Source organism: Eucyclogobius newberryi, unplaced genomic scaffold (assembly GCF_026437365.1).
Source record: "Eucyclogobius newberryi isolate DKJ021-1_F unplaced genomic scaffold, fEucNew1.0.hap1 SCAF_7, whole genome shotgun sequence".
Classification (NCBI taxonomy): Eukaryota; Metazoa; Chordata; class Actinopteri; order Gobiiformes; family Gobiidae; genus Eucyclogobius; species Eucyclogobius newberryi.
The window spans coordinates 40,305,303-40,321,363 of record NW_027316389.1 but is presented as its reverse complement, the minus strand read 5'-3'; the positions used below and the strand labels follow the sequence as shown (position 1 = coordinate 40,321,363).

Sequence of the window (16,061 nt, the reverse complement as noted above, 5' to 3'; positions counted from 1 at the left end):
GCTGCACTGGACACTGGCCCCCTGTCTGTGAGCTGCACTGGACACTGGCCCCCTGTCTGTCAGCTGCACTGGACACTGGCCCCCTGTCTGTCAGCTGCACTGGACACTGGCCCCCTGTCTGTCAGCTGCACTGGACACTGGCCCCCTGTCTGTGAGCTGCACTGGACACTGGCCCCCTGTCTGTCAGCTGCACTGGACACTGGCCCCCTGTCTGTGAGCTGCACTGGACACTGGCCCCCTGTCTGTCAGCTGCACTGGACACTGGCCCCCTGTCTGTCAGCTGCACTGGACACTGGCCCCCTGTCTGTCAGCTGCACTGGACACTGGCCCCCTGTCTGTCAGCTGCACTGGACACTGGCCCCCTGTCTGTGAGCTGCACTGGACACTGGCCCCCTGTCTGTGAGCTGCACTGGACACTGGCCCCCTGTCTGTCAGCTGCACTGGACACTGGCCCCCTGTCTGTCAGCTGCACTGGACACTGGCCCCCTGTCTGTGAGCTGCACTGGACACTGGCCCCCTGTCTGTGAGCTGCACTGGACACTGGCCCCCTGTCTGTCAGCTGCACTGGACACTGGCCCCCTGTCTGTCAGCTGCACTGGACACTGGCCCCCTGTCTGTCAGCTGCACTGGACACTTGGACACAAATTGATTGTATGAAGATGAATGAAACGAAAGTGGCTCTATAACAAATACAACTTTGTCTTGTCATTTCCCCTCCAGACCACTCACAGCCCACATCGGATCTTTCAAAAGGGCTGCTCTTTAAGACCGTGGAGACACTTTTGGACCGTTCTAATTCACTCCAAAGTCAACCGGTCCAAACGTGGCAATTAAAAAATAACAGCACAAAGTGTGATTGGCCTCAAACTTTTATGTTCTCATTTTGCCTGAAACCAGAACATACCTCCTCTCTCCAACGCTAAACACTTTCACCTTTCTCTCCTTCTCAGGTTGTTGTTGAACTGAGCACCCTGCACGAGACCAGAGGATCAGGAGACCAGAGGATCAGGAGACCAGAGGAGCAGGAGACCAGAGGAGCAGGAGACCAGAGGAGCAGGAGACCAGAGGAGCAGGAGACCAGAGGAGCAGGAGACCAGAGGAGCAGGAGACCAGGCGCACCATGTGTTAGGAGCACCACACAGAAGACACTGTTTTTCCTTAGATTTCACTGAAGGTGCTGCAGACGGGAGAGACATGGGGCGCAAGAAGATCCAGATCACCCGCATCATGGACGAGCGCAATCGGCAGGTGGGTGTCACACCCAGCACCCACAAGCTCACCCAGCACCCACAAGCTCACCCAGCACCCACAAGCTCACCCAGTCCACATGGATACACAAGAGCAGAGGAACACAAGAGCAGAGGAACACAAGAGCAGAGGAACACAAGAGCAGAGGACGTGTGAGAAGACAGCACACGTCTGGATTGTTTTTGTTTGATTTGGTTCAACTATGTCATTGCCAGTTCACACACATATATTGTATATATTGTATATATTGTATATATTGTGTGGCACAAATGAGTGTCTTGGTCAGAACATTGATGTAAACCTGCTCGCGTCGTGTGTAGAGAGATTTGCAGTGGCCTATCACTGCAGTGGTTCTTAACCTGGGGTTTGGTGAGTCAATCTCCGGGGTTAGGCGGAGGTCAAGACACACATCCGACTCATGTGATTCGTGACACGCCCCGCTTGTCCTATCTGTGCTGCAGGGGATTTGGTGCTCAGTAGTCGACTTGTCGTGATGTATGTCCTGTGATTTCTTTCTTAATATTTTAGACTGAATCAAAGCCCTCCTTTCTGGCCTAAGTTTTGGCACCAGCCTGGCCCCAAACGGGCCAATAGGACCAGGCCAGAGTCCCCAGAGACTAGCCTGAATCAATGCCCTTATATCTGGGCTAAAACACGGCACTGGCCCCAAAAGGGCCAAAAGGTCAGGCTCTGGGGCCATTTCCCTTGTCCTTTTCTATAACTACTATACTATAATATAATATATTTGCGAGCGATCCTTTTCGAGGATGCTGGACATAAAAATAAAGAAAAGGAACAGACTTTGTTGTGAAAATGACATGAGAGTGGCACTTGCCACGGTGAAGGTGCATTTCTGAACCGTCTCTGAACGGCAACAGCTGAAGTCACTGATTTGCAGTCAATATTCATGATTATGTTTTTGTGTGAAAATGTTCTTTGAACACAGTTTTAAATTTGAAAAAAAAATATTTTTTTCCAATGAAGAAGGTTCGGTGAATGTGCTTGTGAAACTGGTGGGTTCAGTACCTCCAAAAAGGTTAAGAACCACTGAACTACTGTAAGAGCATAAGCAGCGCTAGGATTGTCTGCGCATTGGTGTTTCATCTCAGTTTCACTTAGAATCAGTCTTCAGGAGGAATCTACCTTTCTTTGTGTGTTTAGAACAAGCAGAACAATAGAATGTTTGAGTTGTGTAATTCAATTCAATTAAATGTAGTTTTTTAACGCCCAAAATCACAACAACAGTGGCCTCTGAGGGCGACAGTGAAAAACGGATTAAACAATGTTCATGGGGAGGGACAATGTCCCAAGGTCCTCTGTCCTTAGACCTTCCTTCTGTCCTTAGACCCTCCTTCTGTCCTTAGACCCTCCTTCTGTCCTTAGACCCTCCTTCTGTCCTTAGACCCTCCTTCTGTCCTTAGACCTTCCTTCTGTCCTTAGACCCTCCTTCTGTCCTTAGACTCTCCTTCTGTCCTTAGACCCTCCTTCTGTCCTTAGACCCTCCTTCTGTCCTTAGACCCTCCTTCTCGGGCAGGAAAAAGTACAAAAAACCCCTTTGGGAAAAAGTATAAACCTGGAGGAGTTCCACAGTGAAGGAGAGATCTGACTCCTACGGACGGACGCGAGAGAGACAGTGGAACTGGAGCCACTCAGGAGGAGAAGCAGTTCTTCAGGCGGAGAAGCAGTTCTTCAGGAGGAGAACCAGATCTTCAGGAGGAGAACCAGTTCTTCAGGAGGAGAACCAGATCTTCAGGAGGAGAACCAGTTCTTCAGGAGGAGAACCAGTTCTTCAGGAGGAGAACCAGATCTTCAGGAGGATAACCAGTTCTTCAGGAGGAGAACCAGATCTTCAGGAGGAAAACCAGTTCTTCAGGAGGAGAACCAGTTCTTCCAGGCAGATGAAGAACCGTTCATATGGAGTAAAGGCCGTTTCTCCAGGAGAGGATCATCTGGGTCCACAGGTCATGGATGTGTCTGTTCCACTCCCGGCGGGAAGTGAGAAAAAGAAAAGGCAATGAACAGTTTGTAAGTGAAATTAAATATTAAATATTGTTTGATAGAATAAGTCTTTATCAGAGGAGCTCAAGCTGCCATACTTCCCCCAGAGTTGCTCCTAGGGCAGCGGAGCTGAAACTGCAGCTTTATATTTCTGTTCCTAACTGGCCTGACCATAAGTCATTTCAAAGAGGAACATTTTAAGCCTGGTCTTAAATAAAGAGACTGTGTCGGCCTCTTTAACATGGACAAAGCTGATTCCATAACACAGGATCTCTACCTCCTACTGTGCTTTTAGAGACTCTTGGGACCACCAGAAGGCTCTACCTCCTACTGTGCTTTTAGAGACTCTTGGGACCACCAGAAGGCTCTACCTCCTACTGTGCTTTTAGAGACTCTTGGGAACACCAGAAGGCTCTACCTCCTACTGTGCTTTTAGAGACTCTTGGCACCACCAGAAGGCTCTACCTCCTACTGTGCTTTTAGAGACTCTTGGCACCACCAGAAGGCCAGCATTTTGAGAGTGAAGAGCTCTGATTGGATGATATGGTTCTATAGCATCTTTGAGGTAGGATGGGGCCATGTCATTTATGGCTTTGTAAGTCAGGAGGAGGAGTTTAAATGTGATTCTAAACTCAACAGGAGCCAGTGAAGAGACTCCAGCACCGGCGTAATGTGCTTTCTTCTTTTAGTTCCTGTTAGTAATCTTGCCGATGCATTTTGAATCAGTTGAAAGCTTTTTATGGAGCTTTTAGGACCTGCTGTGAGCAGGAGTCACAGTCTAATCTAGATGTTACAAATGCAGGAGACGTTTTTCAGCTTGACTTTTAGGCCGGATTCTTCTGATTTTATCTTTATTACGCAGATGGAAATAGTCTGTTTTACAAGCTTGATTTATATGAGCTTTAAATGAGAGCTCCTGGTCCAATCAGACTCTGAGGTTTCTTACAGTAGAACTGGAGGCTTCACTGACATTGTCCAGTGTGACTATCTGCTCAGATAGAGCGTCTCGTACACGTTTAGGACCAGCACAATGACCTCCAGCACAATGACCTCCAGCACAATGACCTCCAGCACAATGACCTCCAGCGCAATGACCTCCAGCACAATGACCTCCAGCACAATGACCTCCTGCACAATGACCTCCAGCACAATGACCTCCAGCACAATGACCTCGGTTTTTTCAGGGTTAAGAAGCAGGTAGTTTAGTGTCATCCAGGTTTTTATCTCCTTCACACAAGTACTAAGTCTGTCTACTTGATCACTCTGATCAGGTTTCATTGATAAATACAGCTGAGTGTCGTCTGCAGAGCAGTGGAAGTTAATGCCATGTGACCTGATCATGTGACCTGATCATGTGACCTAACGGCCTAAGAGGAAACAGAACTGGACCCAGTACTGACCCCTGAGGCACACCGTGAATTAGGGTGAGGAGCTCTGGTTTACATGAACAAACTGGTACCTATTAGATAAATAGGACTTAAACCAGCTGAGGGTCCGAGCGTCGCGCAGCAGCGGAGCGTCCCGCAGCAGCGGAGCGTCCTGCAGCAGCAGAGCGTCCCGCAGGCGTGGGACTGAGCTGAGGTTAGGCTGCTGCTCCAGGCCCATGAGTGCAGCTGTTCCTGGGGTGATTAAAGTACCCGCAGCCCCACGACACCCTCTCATTTGCAAGGCGGCGGTTCAGCGGGAGACATCGCACTCTTCACTCTTGTCGAGGTTTAAATTTAAACTGGGAAGTAGGAAAACAGGCAAGTGCAATGCTTCTCAAACTGTGGTAACGGTGTTGCAATAGTATATATAAAAGGCATGATTTAAAACAACTCCAGGAGCATTAAAACAGGCGCATGTTGTTGTTGTTATTTTATGGCGTTTGGCATCCGAGTGTTGCATTACCGCCAGACTTTATTCCTTAGACTGTGTCGTAGTCCTAAAAGTTCTCCTTCCAGTGCTTTGACTTCCAGTGTTGTTGTTGTTGTTGTTCTATGGCGGTCTGCATCCAAGTGCCGCTGCACCGCCAGACTCCATTCCTTCGACTTCATCTTTCAGTGTGTCCTTCTCTGATGTTCGGCGCTGCCGCCGCACTGTCTTACTCTTCAGGCTTCATTCTTTAGGCTCCACTGATGTCGTTGCTTGGCAGCCGTGCATCTACGGGACTGGGCGAGGACAAGAGACCACCCCACCTGCATTTCTTCACTCTGTAGTGCGTTATGCGATTTCTTGGTTTTTGCGGCGCGATTGGTGCGTTTTGTTACGCTCTCGACGCTTTGAGCGTGTGTATGAGCCGGCCGAGGCGACGAAAACGGCTACGCGACGTGTTCAGATATGTTGAGGTCTCTGGCAGCTGAAGCGTAGCAGCCGCCGCAGCAGCCAATCAGAGCTGACGCTCCAGTGACGCACGTACGTACGTATTTCCCCTCGCATTTCCGGTATTCCCCGTGGAATTCCCCAAGAAGCGCCACTTTTTCCTTGCTCGTCAACAATGGCAGACGAAAGACTGATTGTGGCTGTTTGTGGGAGAAAGGAGCTGTACCATGTGTTCACGGTGGAACAGAGACAGAAACAAGCCCGGCGTCTCCGTGTGAGAGTTTTGAAAACCAAAAACGCTCTCGATATCTGCCATTTTACACAATGAACAAACAACTCCACTGCTCATGCGACAACACCTCTACTGCGCATGTGCGCAGACAGCTCAAGCGCCGCACTGTGTACAGTGCCCGGGGCGTCGACAGCGCGCGTCCGGTGCGTAAACCTTTCAAATGTACACGCGCTCAAATTCTGCGTCGAGCGCGATTAGGCCGCGGCGGTCTGTACGTAGCTTTAGGCTCGTCAACGCCACTGAATTCCACTCCTTAAAGGACACATTATCCTGTGCAAGCTTTATGATCACCTTACACACTTTGCTCTCATCCCCAACATCAACAGCTTGATCCTGCCACTCACTTCCAGAACCCTCGGACAAGCTAGAGGACATGTCACGTTTCTGTTTTCGAGACTCCTTCTCCGGCTGCTCAGCGGCCTGAGCAACGGTGTCGGCCGGACCAGCAGCGGCCGCCTCCCTCTTGTTTTCCGATGCCTTCAGGGCTTCACATGGGTCGGTCTCATCGTCCAATAGCGGGTCGAACCGGTTGGACACGACGCAGCCGAAGCCTTCTCGCAGGTGTGTCCGGGCACGCTGCTTCCTCCTCTCTGACGTTTCATGGCGGGCACGCGTCTTCCTCTGTCCAGGAGCCCTTCTTCGAGGCACTCCGCAGGTGGCACATAAGTGCACACGGTGCAGTGCCATTTTATGGCCAATCTAGCTGTAGAGTTCAAGACGTGACATTCATAAACGTACACTTGGACTGTGCCAAGAGTTACATCATAGAGTTACTTTAGAGTTACATCATAGAGTTACTTTAGTTACATCATAGAGTTACTTTAGAGTTACATTAGAGTTACTTTAGAGTTACATTAGAGTTACATTAGAGTTAATTTAGAGTTACTTTAGAGTTACTTTAGAGTTACATCATAGAGTTACTTTAGAGTTACATCATAGAGTTACATTAGAGTTACATTAGAGTTACTTTAGAGTTACATTATAGTTACTTTAGAGTTACTTTAGAGTTACATTATAGTTACTTTAGATTTACTTTATAGTTACTTTAGAGTTACATTAGAGTTACTTTAGAGTTACATTAGAGTTACATTAGAGTTACTTCAGAGTAACATTAGAGTTACTTTAGAGTTACATTAGAGTTACATTAGAGTTACATTAGAGTTACATTAGAGTTACTTTAGAGTTACTTTAGAGTAACATTATAGTTACTTTAGAGTTACTTTAGAGTTACATTAGAGTTACTTTAGAGTTACTTTAGAGTTACTTTAGAGTTACTCTAGAGTTACATTAGAGTTACATTAGAGTTACTTTAGAGTTACATTAGAGTTACATTAGAGTTACATTAGAGTTACTTTAGAGTTACTTTAGAGTTACATTAGAGTTACATTAGAGTTACTTTAGAGTTACATTAGAGTTACATTAGAGTTACATTAGAGTTACTTTAGAGTTACTTTAGAGTTACATTAGAGTTACATTAGAGTTACATTAGAGTTACTTTAGAGTTACTTTAGAGTTACTTTAGAGTTACATTAGAGTTACATTAGAGTTACATTAGAGTTACTTTAGAGTTACATTAGAGTTACATTAGAGTTACATTAGAGTTACTTTAGAGTTACTTTAGAGTTACTTTAGAGTAACATTAGAGTTACATTAGAGTTACATTAGAGTTACATTAGAGTTACTTTAGAGTTACATTAGAGTTACATTAGAGTTACTTTAGAGTTACATTAGAGTTACATTAGAGTTACTTTAGAGTTACATTAGAGTTACATTAGAGTTACATTAGAGTTACTTTAGAGTTACTTTAGAGTTACATTAGAGTTACATCATAGAGTTACATTAGAGTTACTTTAGAGTTACATTAGAGTTACATTAGAGTTACTTTAGAGTTACATTAGAGTTACATTATAGTTACTTTAGAGTTACATTAGAGTTACTTTAGAGTTACATTAGAGTTACTTTAGAGTTACATTATAGTTACTTTAGATTTACTTTAGAGTTACTTTAGAGTTACATTAGAGTTACATTATAGTTACTTTAGATTTACTTTAGAGTTACTTTAGAGTTACATTAGAGTTACTTTAGAGTTACATTAGAGTTACATTAGAGTTACATGAAAACATTCCTTCAGATGAATTATTAAAGAAGGAATAAGCTGCTTGTATTTAGACTGTGAAACATTCTGAATATGACAAGAGGCTTTAAGTTATTCACAGTTCGAACGTCTTCTATTTCAAACGTTTTGAGGTTTGTTTTTAGTCTTATGTTTCCTGTAGAAACAAGTGTGAGACCTGCTTCTTTAGCACATTGTTGTTTCTTTAGCACATTGTTGTTTCTTTAGCACATTGTTGTTTCTTTAGCACATTGTTGTTTCTTTAGCACATTGTTGTTTCTTTAGCACATTGTTGTTTCTTTAGCACATTGTTGTTTCTTTAGCACATTGTTGCTTCTTTAGCACATTGTTGTTTCTTTAGCACATTGTTGTTTCTTTAGCACATTGTTGTTTCTTTAGCACATTGTTGTTTCTTTAGCACATTGTTGTTTCTTTACCACATTGTTGCTTCTTTAGCACATTGTTGCTTCTTTAGCACATTGTTGCTTCTTTAGCACATTGTTGCTTCTTTAGCACATTGTTGTTTCTTTAGCACATTGTTGCTTCTTTAGCACATTGTTGTTTCTTTAGCACATTGTTGCTTCTTTAGCACATTGTTGTTTCTTTAGCACATTGTTGTTTCTTTAGCACATTGTTGTTTCTTTACCACATTGTTGTTTCTTTAGCACATTGTTGTTTCTTTAGCACATTGTTGTTTCTTTACCACATTGTTGTTTCTTTAGCACATTGTTGCTTCTTTAGCACATTGTTGTTTCTTTAGCACATTGTTGCTTCTTTAGCACATTGTTGTTTCTTTAGCACATTGTTGCTTCTTTAGCACATTGTTGTTTCTTTAGCACATTGTTGCTTCTTTAGCACATTGTTGCTTCTTTAGCACATTGTTGTTTCTTTAGCACATTGTTGTTTCTTTAGCACATTGTTGCTTCTTTAGCACATTGTTGTTTCTTTAGCACATTGTTGTTTCTTTAGCACATTGTTGCTTCTTTAGCACATTGTTGTTTCTTTAGCACATTGTTGTTTCTTTAGCACATTGTTGCTTCTTTAGCACATTGTTGTTTCTTTAGCACATTGTTGTTTCTTTAGCACATTGTTGTTTCTTTAGCACATTGTTGTTTCTTTAGCACATTGTTGCTTCTTTAGCACATTGTTGTTTCTTTAGCACATTGTTGTTTCTTTAGCACATTGTTGCTTCTTTAGCACATTGTTGTTTCTTTAGCACATTGTTGCTTCTTTAGCACATTGTTGTTTCTTTACCACATTGTTGCTTCTTTAGCATATTGTTGTTTCTTTAGCACATTGTTGTTTCTTTAGCACATTGTTGCTTCTTTAGCACATTGTTGCTTCTTTAGCACATTGTTGTTTCTTTAGCACATTGTTGCTTCTTTAGCACATTGTTGCTTCTTTAGCACATTGTTGTTTCTTTAGCACATTGTTGCTTCTTTAGCACATTGTTGCTTCTTTAGCACATTGTTGTTTCTTTAGCACATTGTTGCTTCTTTAGCACATTGTTGCTTCTTTAGCACATTGTTGTTTCTTTAGCACATTGTTGTTTCTTTAGCACATTGTTGCTTCTTTAGCACATTGTTGTTTCTTTAGCACATTGTTGTTTCTTTAGCACATTGTTGCTTCTTTAGCACATTGTTGCTTCTTTAGCACATTGTTGTTTCTTTAGCACATTGTTGTTTCTTTAGCACATTGTTGCTTCTTTAGCACATTGTTGCTTCTTTAGCACATTGTTGTTTCTTTAGCACATTGTTGTTTCTTTAGCACATTGTTGCTTCTTTAGCACATTGTTGTTTCTTTAGCACATTGTTGTTTCTTTAGCACATTGTTGCTTCTTTAGCACATTGTTGCTTCTTTAGCACATTGTTGTTTCTTTAGCACATTGTTGCTTCTTTAGCACATTGTTGCTTCTTTAGCACATTGTTGTTTCTTTAGCACATTGTTGTTTCTTTAGCACATTGTTGCTTCTTTAGCACATTGTTGTTTCTTTAGCACATTGTTGTTTCTTTAGCACATTGTTGCTTCTTTAGCACATTGTTGTTTCTTTAGCACATTGTTGCTTCTTTAGCACATTGTTGTTTCTTTAGCACATTGTTGCTTCTTTAGCACATTGTTGTTTCTTTAGCACATTGTTGCTTCTTTAGCACATTGTTGTTTCTTTAGCACATTGTTGTTTCTTTAGCACATTGTTGTTTCTTTAGCACATTGTTGTTTCTTTAGCACATTGTTGCTTCTTTAGCACATTGTTGCTTCTTTAGCACATTGTTGTTTCTTTAGCACATTGTTGTTTCTTTAGCACATTGTTGCTTCTTTAGCACATTGTTGTTTCTTTAGCACATTGTTGTTTCTTTAGCACATTGTTGTTTCTTTAGCACATTGTTGCTTCTTTAGCACATTGTTGCTTCTTTAGCACATTGTTGCTTCTTTAGCACATTGTTGTTTCTTTAGCACATTGTTGTTTCTTTAGCACATTGTTGTTTCTTTAGCACATTGTTGTTTCTTTAGCACATTGTTGCTTCTTTAGCACATTGTTGCTTCTTTAGCACATTGTTGTTTCTTTACCACATTGTTGCTTCTTTAGCACATTGTTGTTTCTTTAGCACATTGTTGTTTCTTTAGCACATTGTTGCTTCTTTAGCACATTGTTGTTTCTTTAGCACATTGTTGTTTCTTTAGCACATTGTTGTTTCTTTACCACATTGTTGCTTCTTTAGCACATTGTTGTTTCTTTAGCACATTGTTGTTTCTTTAGCACATTGTTGCTTCTTTAGCACATTGTTGCTTCTTTAGCACATTGTTGCTTCTTTAGCACATTGTTGTTTCTTTAGCACATTGTTGCTTCTTTAGCACATTGTTGTTTCTTTAGCACATTGTTGTTTCTTTAGCACATTGTTGCTTCTTTAGCACATTGTTGCTTCTTTAGCACATTGTTGTTTCTTTACCACATTGTTGCTTCTTTAGCACATTGTTGTTTCTTTAGCACATTGTTGTTTCTTTAGCACATTGTTGTTTCTTTAGCACATTGTTGCTTCTTTAGCACATTGTTGTTTCTTTAGCACATTGTTGCTTCTTTAGCACATTGTTGCTTCTTTAGCACATTGTTGTTTCTTTAGCACATTGTTGTTTCTTTAGCACATTGTTGCTTCTTTAGCACATTGTTGCTTCTTTAGCACATTGTTGCTTCTTTAGCACATTGTTGTTTCTTTAGCACATTGTTGTTTCTTTAGCACATTGTTGCTTCTTTAGCACATTGTTGCTTCTTTAGCACATTGTTGTTTCTTTACCACATTGTTGCTTCTTTAGCACATTGTTGTTTCTTTAGCACATTGTTGCTTCTTTAGCACATTGTTGTTTCTTTAGCACATTGTTGTTTCTTTAGCACATTGTTGCTTCTTTAGCACATTGTTGCTTCTTTAGCACATTGTTGCTTCTTTAGCACATTGTTGTTTCTTTAGCACATTGTTGCTTCTTTAGCACATTGTTGCTTCTTTAGCACATTGTTGCTTCTTTAGCACATTGTTGTTTCTTTAGCACATTGTTGCTTCTTTAGCACATTGTTGCTTCTTTAGCACATTGTTGCTTCTTTAGCACATTGTTGTTTCTTTAGCACATTGTTGTTTCTTTAGCACATTGTTGTTTCTTTAGCACATTGTTGCTGTCAGTGTTCATTCTGACGTCCAGACAGGGCTGTGGAATTAATCCCATTTATACGCCAAAAATGGTGTCATTCAGCGGCACTCTCTTCACTCCTGCTCGTCTCCCGCTCGTCTCCCGCTCATCTTTTCCTTGAGTCTTCAGCCTTTGTGCAACACTTACAGGAGGACCTCAGTTCCAGTAGGAGGGCCCTGGGGGCGGCCTGGGCCCTGGGGGCGGCCTGGGCCCTGGGGGCGGCCTGGGCCCTGGTTCTTCCACTGAAACTGATATGTCATTCTTACAGATTACATTTTCTTAATTTCTGTTTATGAAATTGATGATACAAGTTGTCCGATCTCAACATTTCGTATCCAAACCTGTAATGGGGAAGTGTCTGCCTCCGCTTCACTCGTCCCATCGAGCTGCAGCGTTTGTGTAAAAGTTGATCAGGTGCTCCTTGTTCGTGCTAGCTCAGCAGTGAGCGTGGTGACAAAGGCCGGGTGCTAAACTCCAGTAAGCTTTCCTCTCCGCCATGATGAATGTGCGAGTATTATGGTCTGTTTTCAGAGGGACTACTCCCAGGGGCCGCTAACCAGAGGGGACAGCCATTATGCATTAGCATACGCCTCTCGTTGTCTTTACTCGGCTGCTGCGATGTCAGACGAGTATTCTCTAAGCGCAAGGATGAAGGAAGAGCCAAGCGTGGCAATTAAACACCATTACTATATAAATGGTATCTATGACAACATGAGCTCCGGTAGTGGTAGCGAGGGCCAATCTAACTAGAGCAGTCCCATTGAAACAACAGTGATGCTAATATTGCTGTTGGTCTCTCCCACTGTTACCTGCTGCAATACAAAGTGTGACCAATGAATTCAAAAACAAAGACATACATAATGTACACCAGGGGTCGCCAACGTGGGGCCCACGGGCCCTCGGGTGACCTTTGGGCTTCTCTCAATCGCTTACGGGCACCTGTTCTAAATTTAGAACAGCTCAGCCAAAGCTTTCTTGTTTCTGCAAACACGCTGTTTATTTGAGGGCTGGACATGTAGAGACGCTCACACACAAGACCAGCTCCATGTACTTTTTACTTTTTCAAGATACATCCAGTAATCATGAAGTTACAGCCACTAAAGACGCCAAACCAAAAGTGACATATCCTACATGTACGCGGACAGCGCCGGTTCTGCAGCGCCACCTGTGGTTAGATCAGCAATGTCTTTAAGGCGCAATGGACTCGAGGCGGAAGTGCTCATGCCACTCCCCCCTGCTCATGCCACTCCCCCGTGCTCATGCCACTCCCCCGTGCTCATGCCACTCCCCCGTGCTCATGCGCACTCCCCCGTGCTCATGCCACTCCCCCGTGCTCATGCCACTCCCCCGTGCTCATGCCACTCCCCTGTGCTCATGCCACTCCCACGTGCACATGCCCCTCCCCCGTGCTCATGCGCACTCCCCCGTGCTCATGCCACTCCCCCGTGCTCATGCGCACTCCCCCGTGCACATGCCACTCCCCCGTGCTCATGCCACTCCCCCCTGCACATGCCACTCCCCCGTGCACATGCCACTCCCCCGTGCACATGCCAATCCCCCGTGCACATGCCACTCCCCCGTGCACATGCCACTCCCCCGTGCTCATGCCACTCCCCCGTGCTCATGCGCACTCCCCCGTGCTCATGCCACTCCCCCGTGCTCATGCCACTCCCCCGTGCTCATGCCACTCCCCCGTGCTCATGCCACTCCCCGTGCACTTGCCACTCCCCCCTGCTCACGCGCACTCCCCCGTGCACATGCCACTCCCCCGTGCACATGCCACTCCCCCGTGCACATGCCACTCCCCCGTGCACATGCCACTCCCCCGTGCTCATGCCACTCCCCCGTGCTCATGCGCACTCCCCCGTGCTCATGCCACTCCCCCGTGCTCATGCCACTCCCCCGTGCTCATGCCACTCCCCGTGCACTTGCCACTCCCCCCTGCTCACGCGCACTCCCCCGTGCACATGCCACTCCCCCGTGCACATGCCACTCCCCTGTGCTCACGCGCACTCCCTCGTGCTCATGCCACTCCCCCGTGCACATGCCACTCCCCCGTGCTCATGCCACTCCCCCGTGCTCATGCCACTCCCCCGTGCTCATGCCACTCCCCCGTGCTCATATAAAACAATTATAATGTATTTTTTTTTTTTTTTTATTCCACACCCCCAAAAATTGACAGGTGAGGCACTGCCTCCCCTGTCTTCCCTGAACGCACATCACTGCTCAGACGGGGTTTTCGCCACTTCTGCACCGGTTTCTGCACCGGCTGCTGGATGCCCAGGCCGAGGCTCAGGCCCTGCTGCTGTCCTGTCCTGTCCGCGTCACGCTATCATTCCAGCTCCAGATCAGATTCATCGGCGGAGGTGGAGCGGAATAGACCCGATGATTATTGCTCTTACGGGAGACAACAAAGACAGTGACGCAAATATAGATGTGGTCCTGGCGGAAATGCGTGATTTGAAATCCACAAACTGGACACACGTGCCTCTGTGGCCAAGTAGGAGGTCTCTGACCGCAGCTCTCCAAGTCTCTCCCTGGCCTAGCACCAAAGTACATCTCGGACATGTTAGTGCCATATGAACCATCTCAGACTCTGAGGACCTCAGGGACCGGCCTCCTGCTGGTGCCAGAGTCAAGACTAAACATGGACCGGCCTCCTGCTGGTGCCAGAGTCAGGACTAAACATGGACCGGCCTCCTGCTGGTGCCAGACTCAGGACTAAACATGGACCGGCCTCCTGCTGGTGCCAGAGTCAGGACTAAACATGGACCGGCCTCCTGCTGGTGCCAGAGTCAGGACTAAACATGGGCCGGCCTCCTGCTGGTGCCAGAGTCAGGACTAAACATGGACCGGCCTCCTGCTGGTGCCAGAGTCAGGACTAAGCATGGACCGGCCTCCTGCTGGTGCCAGAGTCAAGACTAAACATGGACCGGCCTCCTGCTGGTGCCAGAGTCAGGACTAAACATGGACCGGCCTCCTGCTGGTGCCAGAGTCAGGACTAAACATGGACCGGCCTCCTGCTGGTGCCAGAGTAAGGACTAAACATGGAGCGGCCTCCTGCTGGTGCCAGAGTCAGGACTAAAAATGAACCGGCCTCCTGCTGGTGCCAGAGTCAGGACTAAACATGGACCGGCCTCCTGCTGGTGCCAGAGTCAGGACTAAACATGGAGCGGCCTCCTGCTGGTGCCAGAGTCAGGACTAAAAATGAACCGGCCTCCTGCTGGTGCCAGAGTCAGGACTAAACATGGACCGGCCTCCTGCTGGTGCCAGAGTCAGGACTAAACATGGACCGGCCTCCTGCTGGTGCCAGAGTCAGGACTAAACATGGACCGGCCTCCTGCTGGTGCCAGAGTCAGGACTAAACATGGAGCGGCCTCCTGCTGGTGCCAGAGTCAGGACTAAAAATGAACCGGCCTCCTGCTGGTGCCAGAGTCAGGACTAAACATGGACCGGCCTCCTGCTGGTGCCAGAGTCAGGACTAAACATGGACCGGCCTTCTGCTGGTGCCAGAGTCAAGACTAAACATGGACCGGCCTCCTGCTGGTGCCAAAGTCAGGACTAAACATGGACCGGCCTCCTGCTGGTGCCAGAGTCAGGACTAAACATGGACCGGCCTCCTGCTGGTGCCAGAGTCAGGACTAAACATGGACCGGCCTCCTGCTGGTGCCAGAGTCAGGACTAAACATGGACCGTCCTCCTGCTGGTGCCAGAGTCAGGACTAAACATGGACCGGCCTCCTGCTGGTGCCAGAGTCAGGACTAAACATGGACCGTCCTCCTGCTGGTGCCAGAGTCAGGACTAAACATGGACCGTCCTCCTGCTGGTGCCAGAGTCAGGACTAAACATGGACCGGCCTCCTGCTGGTGCCAGAGTCAGGACTAAACATGGACCGGCCTCCTGCTGGTGCCAGAGTCAGGACTAAACATGGACCGGCCTCCTGCTGGTGCCAGAGTCAGGACTAAACATGGACCGGCCTCCTGCTGGTGTAAAAAACAAAACAATGATAGCAGCTTTAAATGCACTCATTGGTAATATCCTGATGTGTGCTGGTGTCAAAAGTCTTGTGCATCTGGTTTGAAGGTCTCATCACTGCAGACAGTGTCAGGATGATTGCAAATGAATGGGCCATAACAAGAACAGCTTTACCCACTATAGACGCTCTGATTTCAGCATTCACTCTAATGATGAGGCTCTGACGCTCACTCGTCTGCGAGGAACATGCTCCAATACTGAGCTCATTTCTGATGCTAGTAGGGCTGTCATCCTATAGAATTGACAACTTAATCATGAATTAAGGCTAATGAATCCCACTGTCTGTTTAGACTAAACACACTGGTAAATTAAGACAAATGCTTCCGTGAGTTTGCTGAAGGAGCGCGACTTTTTCACACAGCGACTGATGTTTACAGTGTTTTTGCTCGTTCTTTCATTCTT

General features: G+C 46.0%; 1 protein-coding gene across 3 annotated transcripts in view; it reads left to right on the top strand.

The window, feature by feature from the left end:
* The first annotated feature begins 1,076 nt into the window (after nucleotides 1-1,076).
* Nucleotides 1,077-16,061, top strand: part of mef2aa (myocyte enhancer factor 2aa) — a 158,349-nt gene continuing 143,364 nt past the window's right edge. For all 3 annotated transcript variants that reach the window (XM_072435347.1, XM_072435345.1, XM_072435346.1), the window contains exon 1: nucleotides 1,077-1,248. In XM_072435347.1, the coding sequence (XP_072291448.1) occupies nucleotides 1,195-1,248 (54 nt within the window). In that variant the 5' untranslated portion in view covers nucleotides 1,077-1,194. The remainder of the gene's footprint in view (nucleotides 1,249-16,061) is intronic.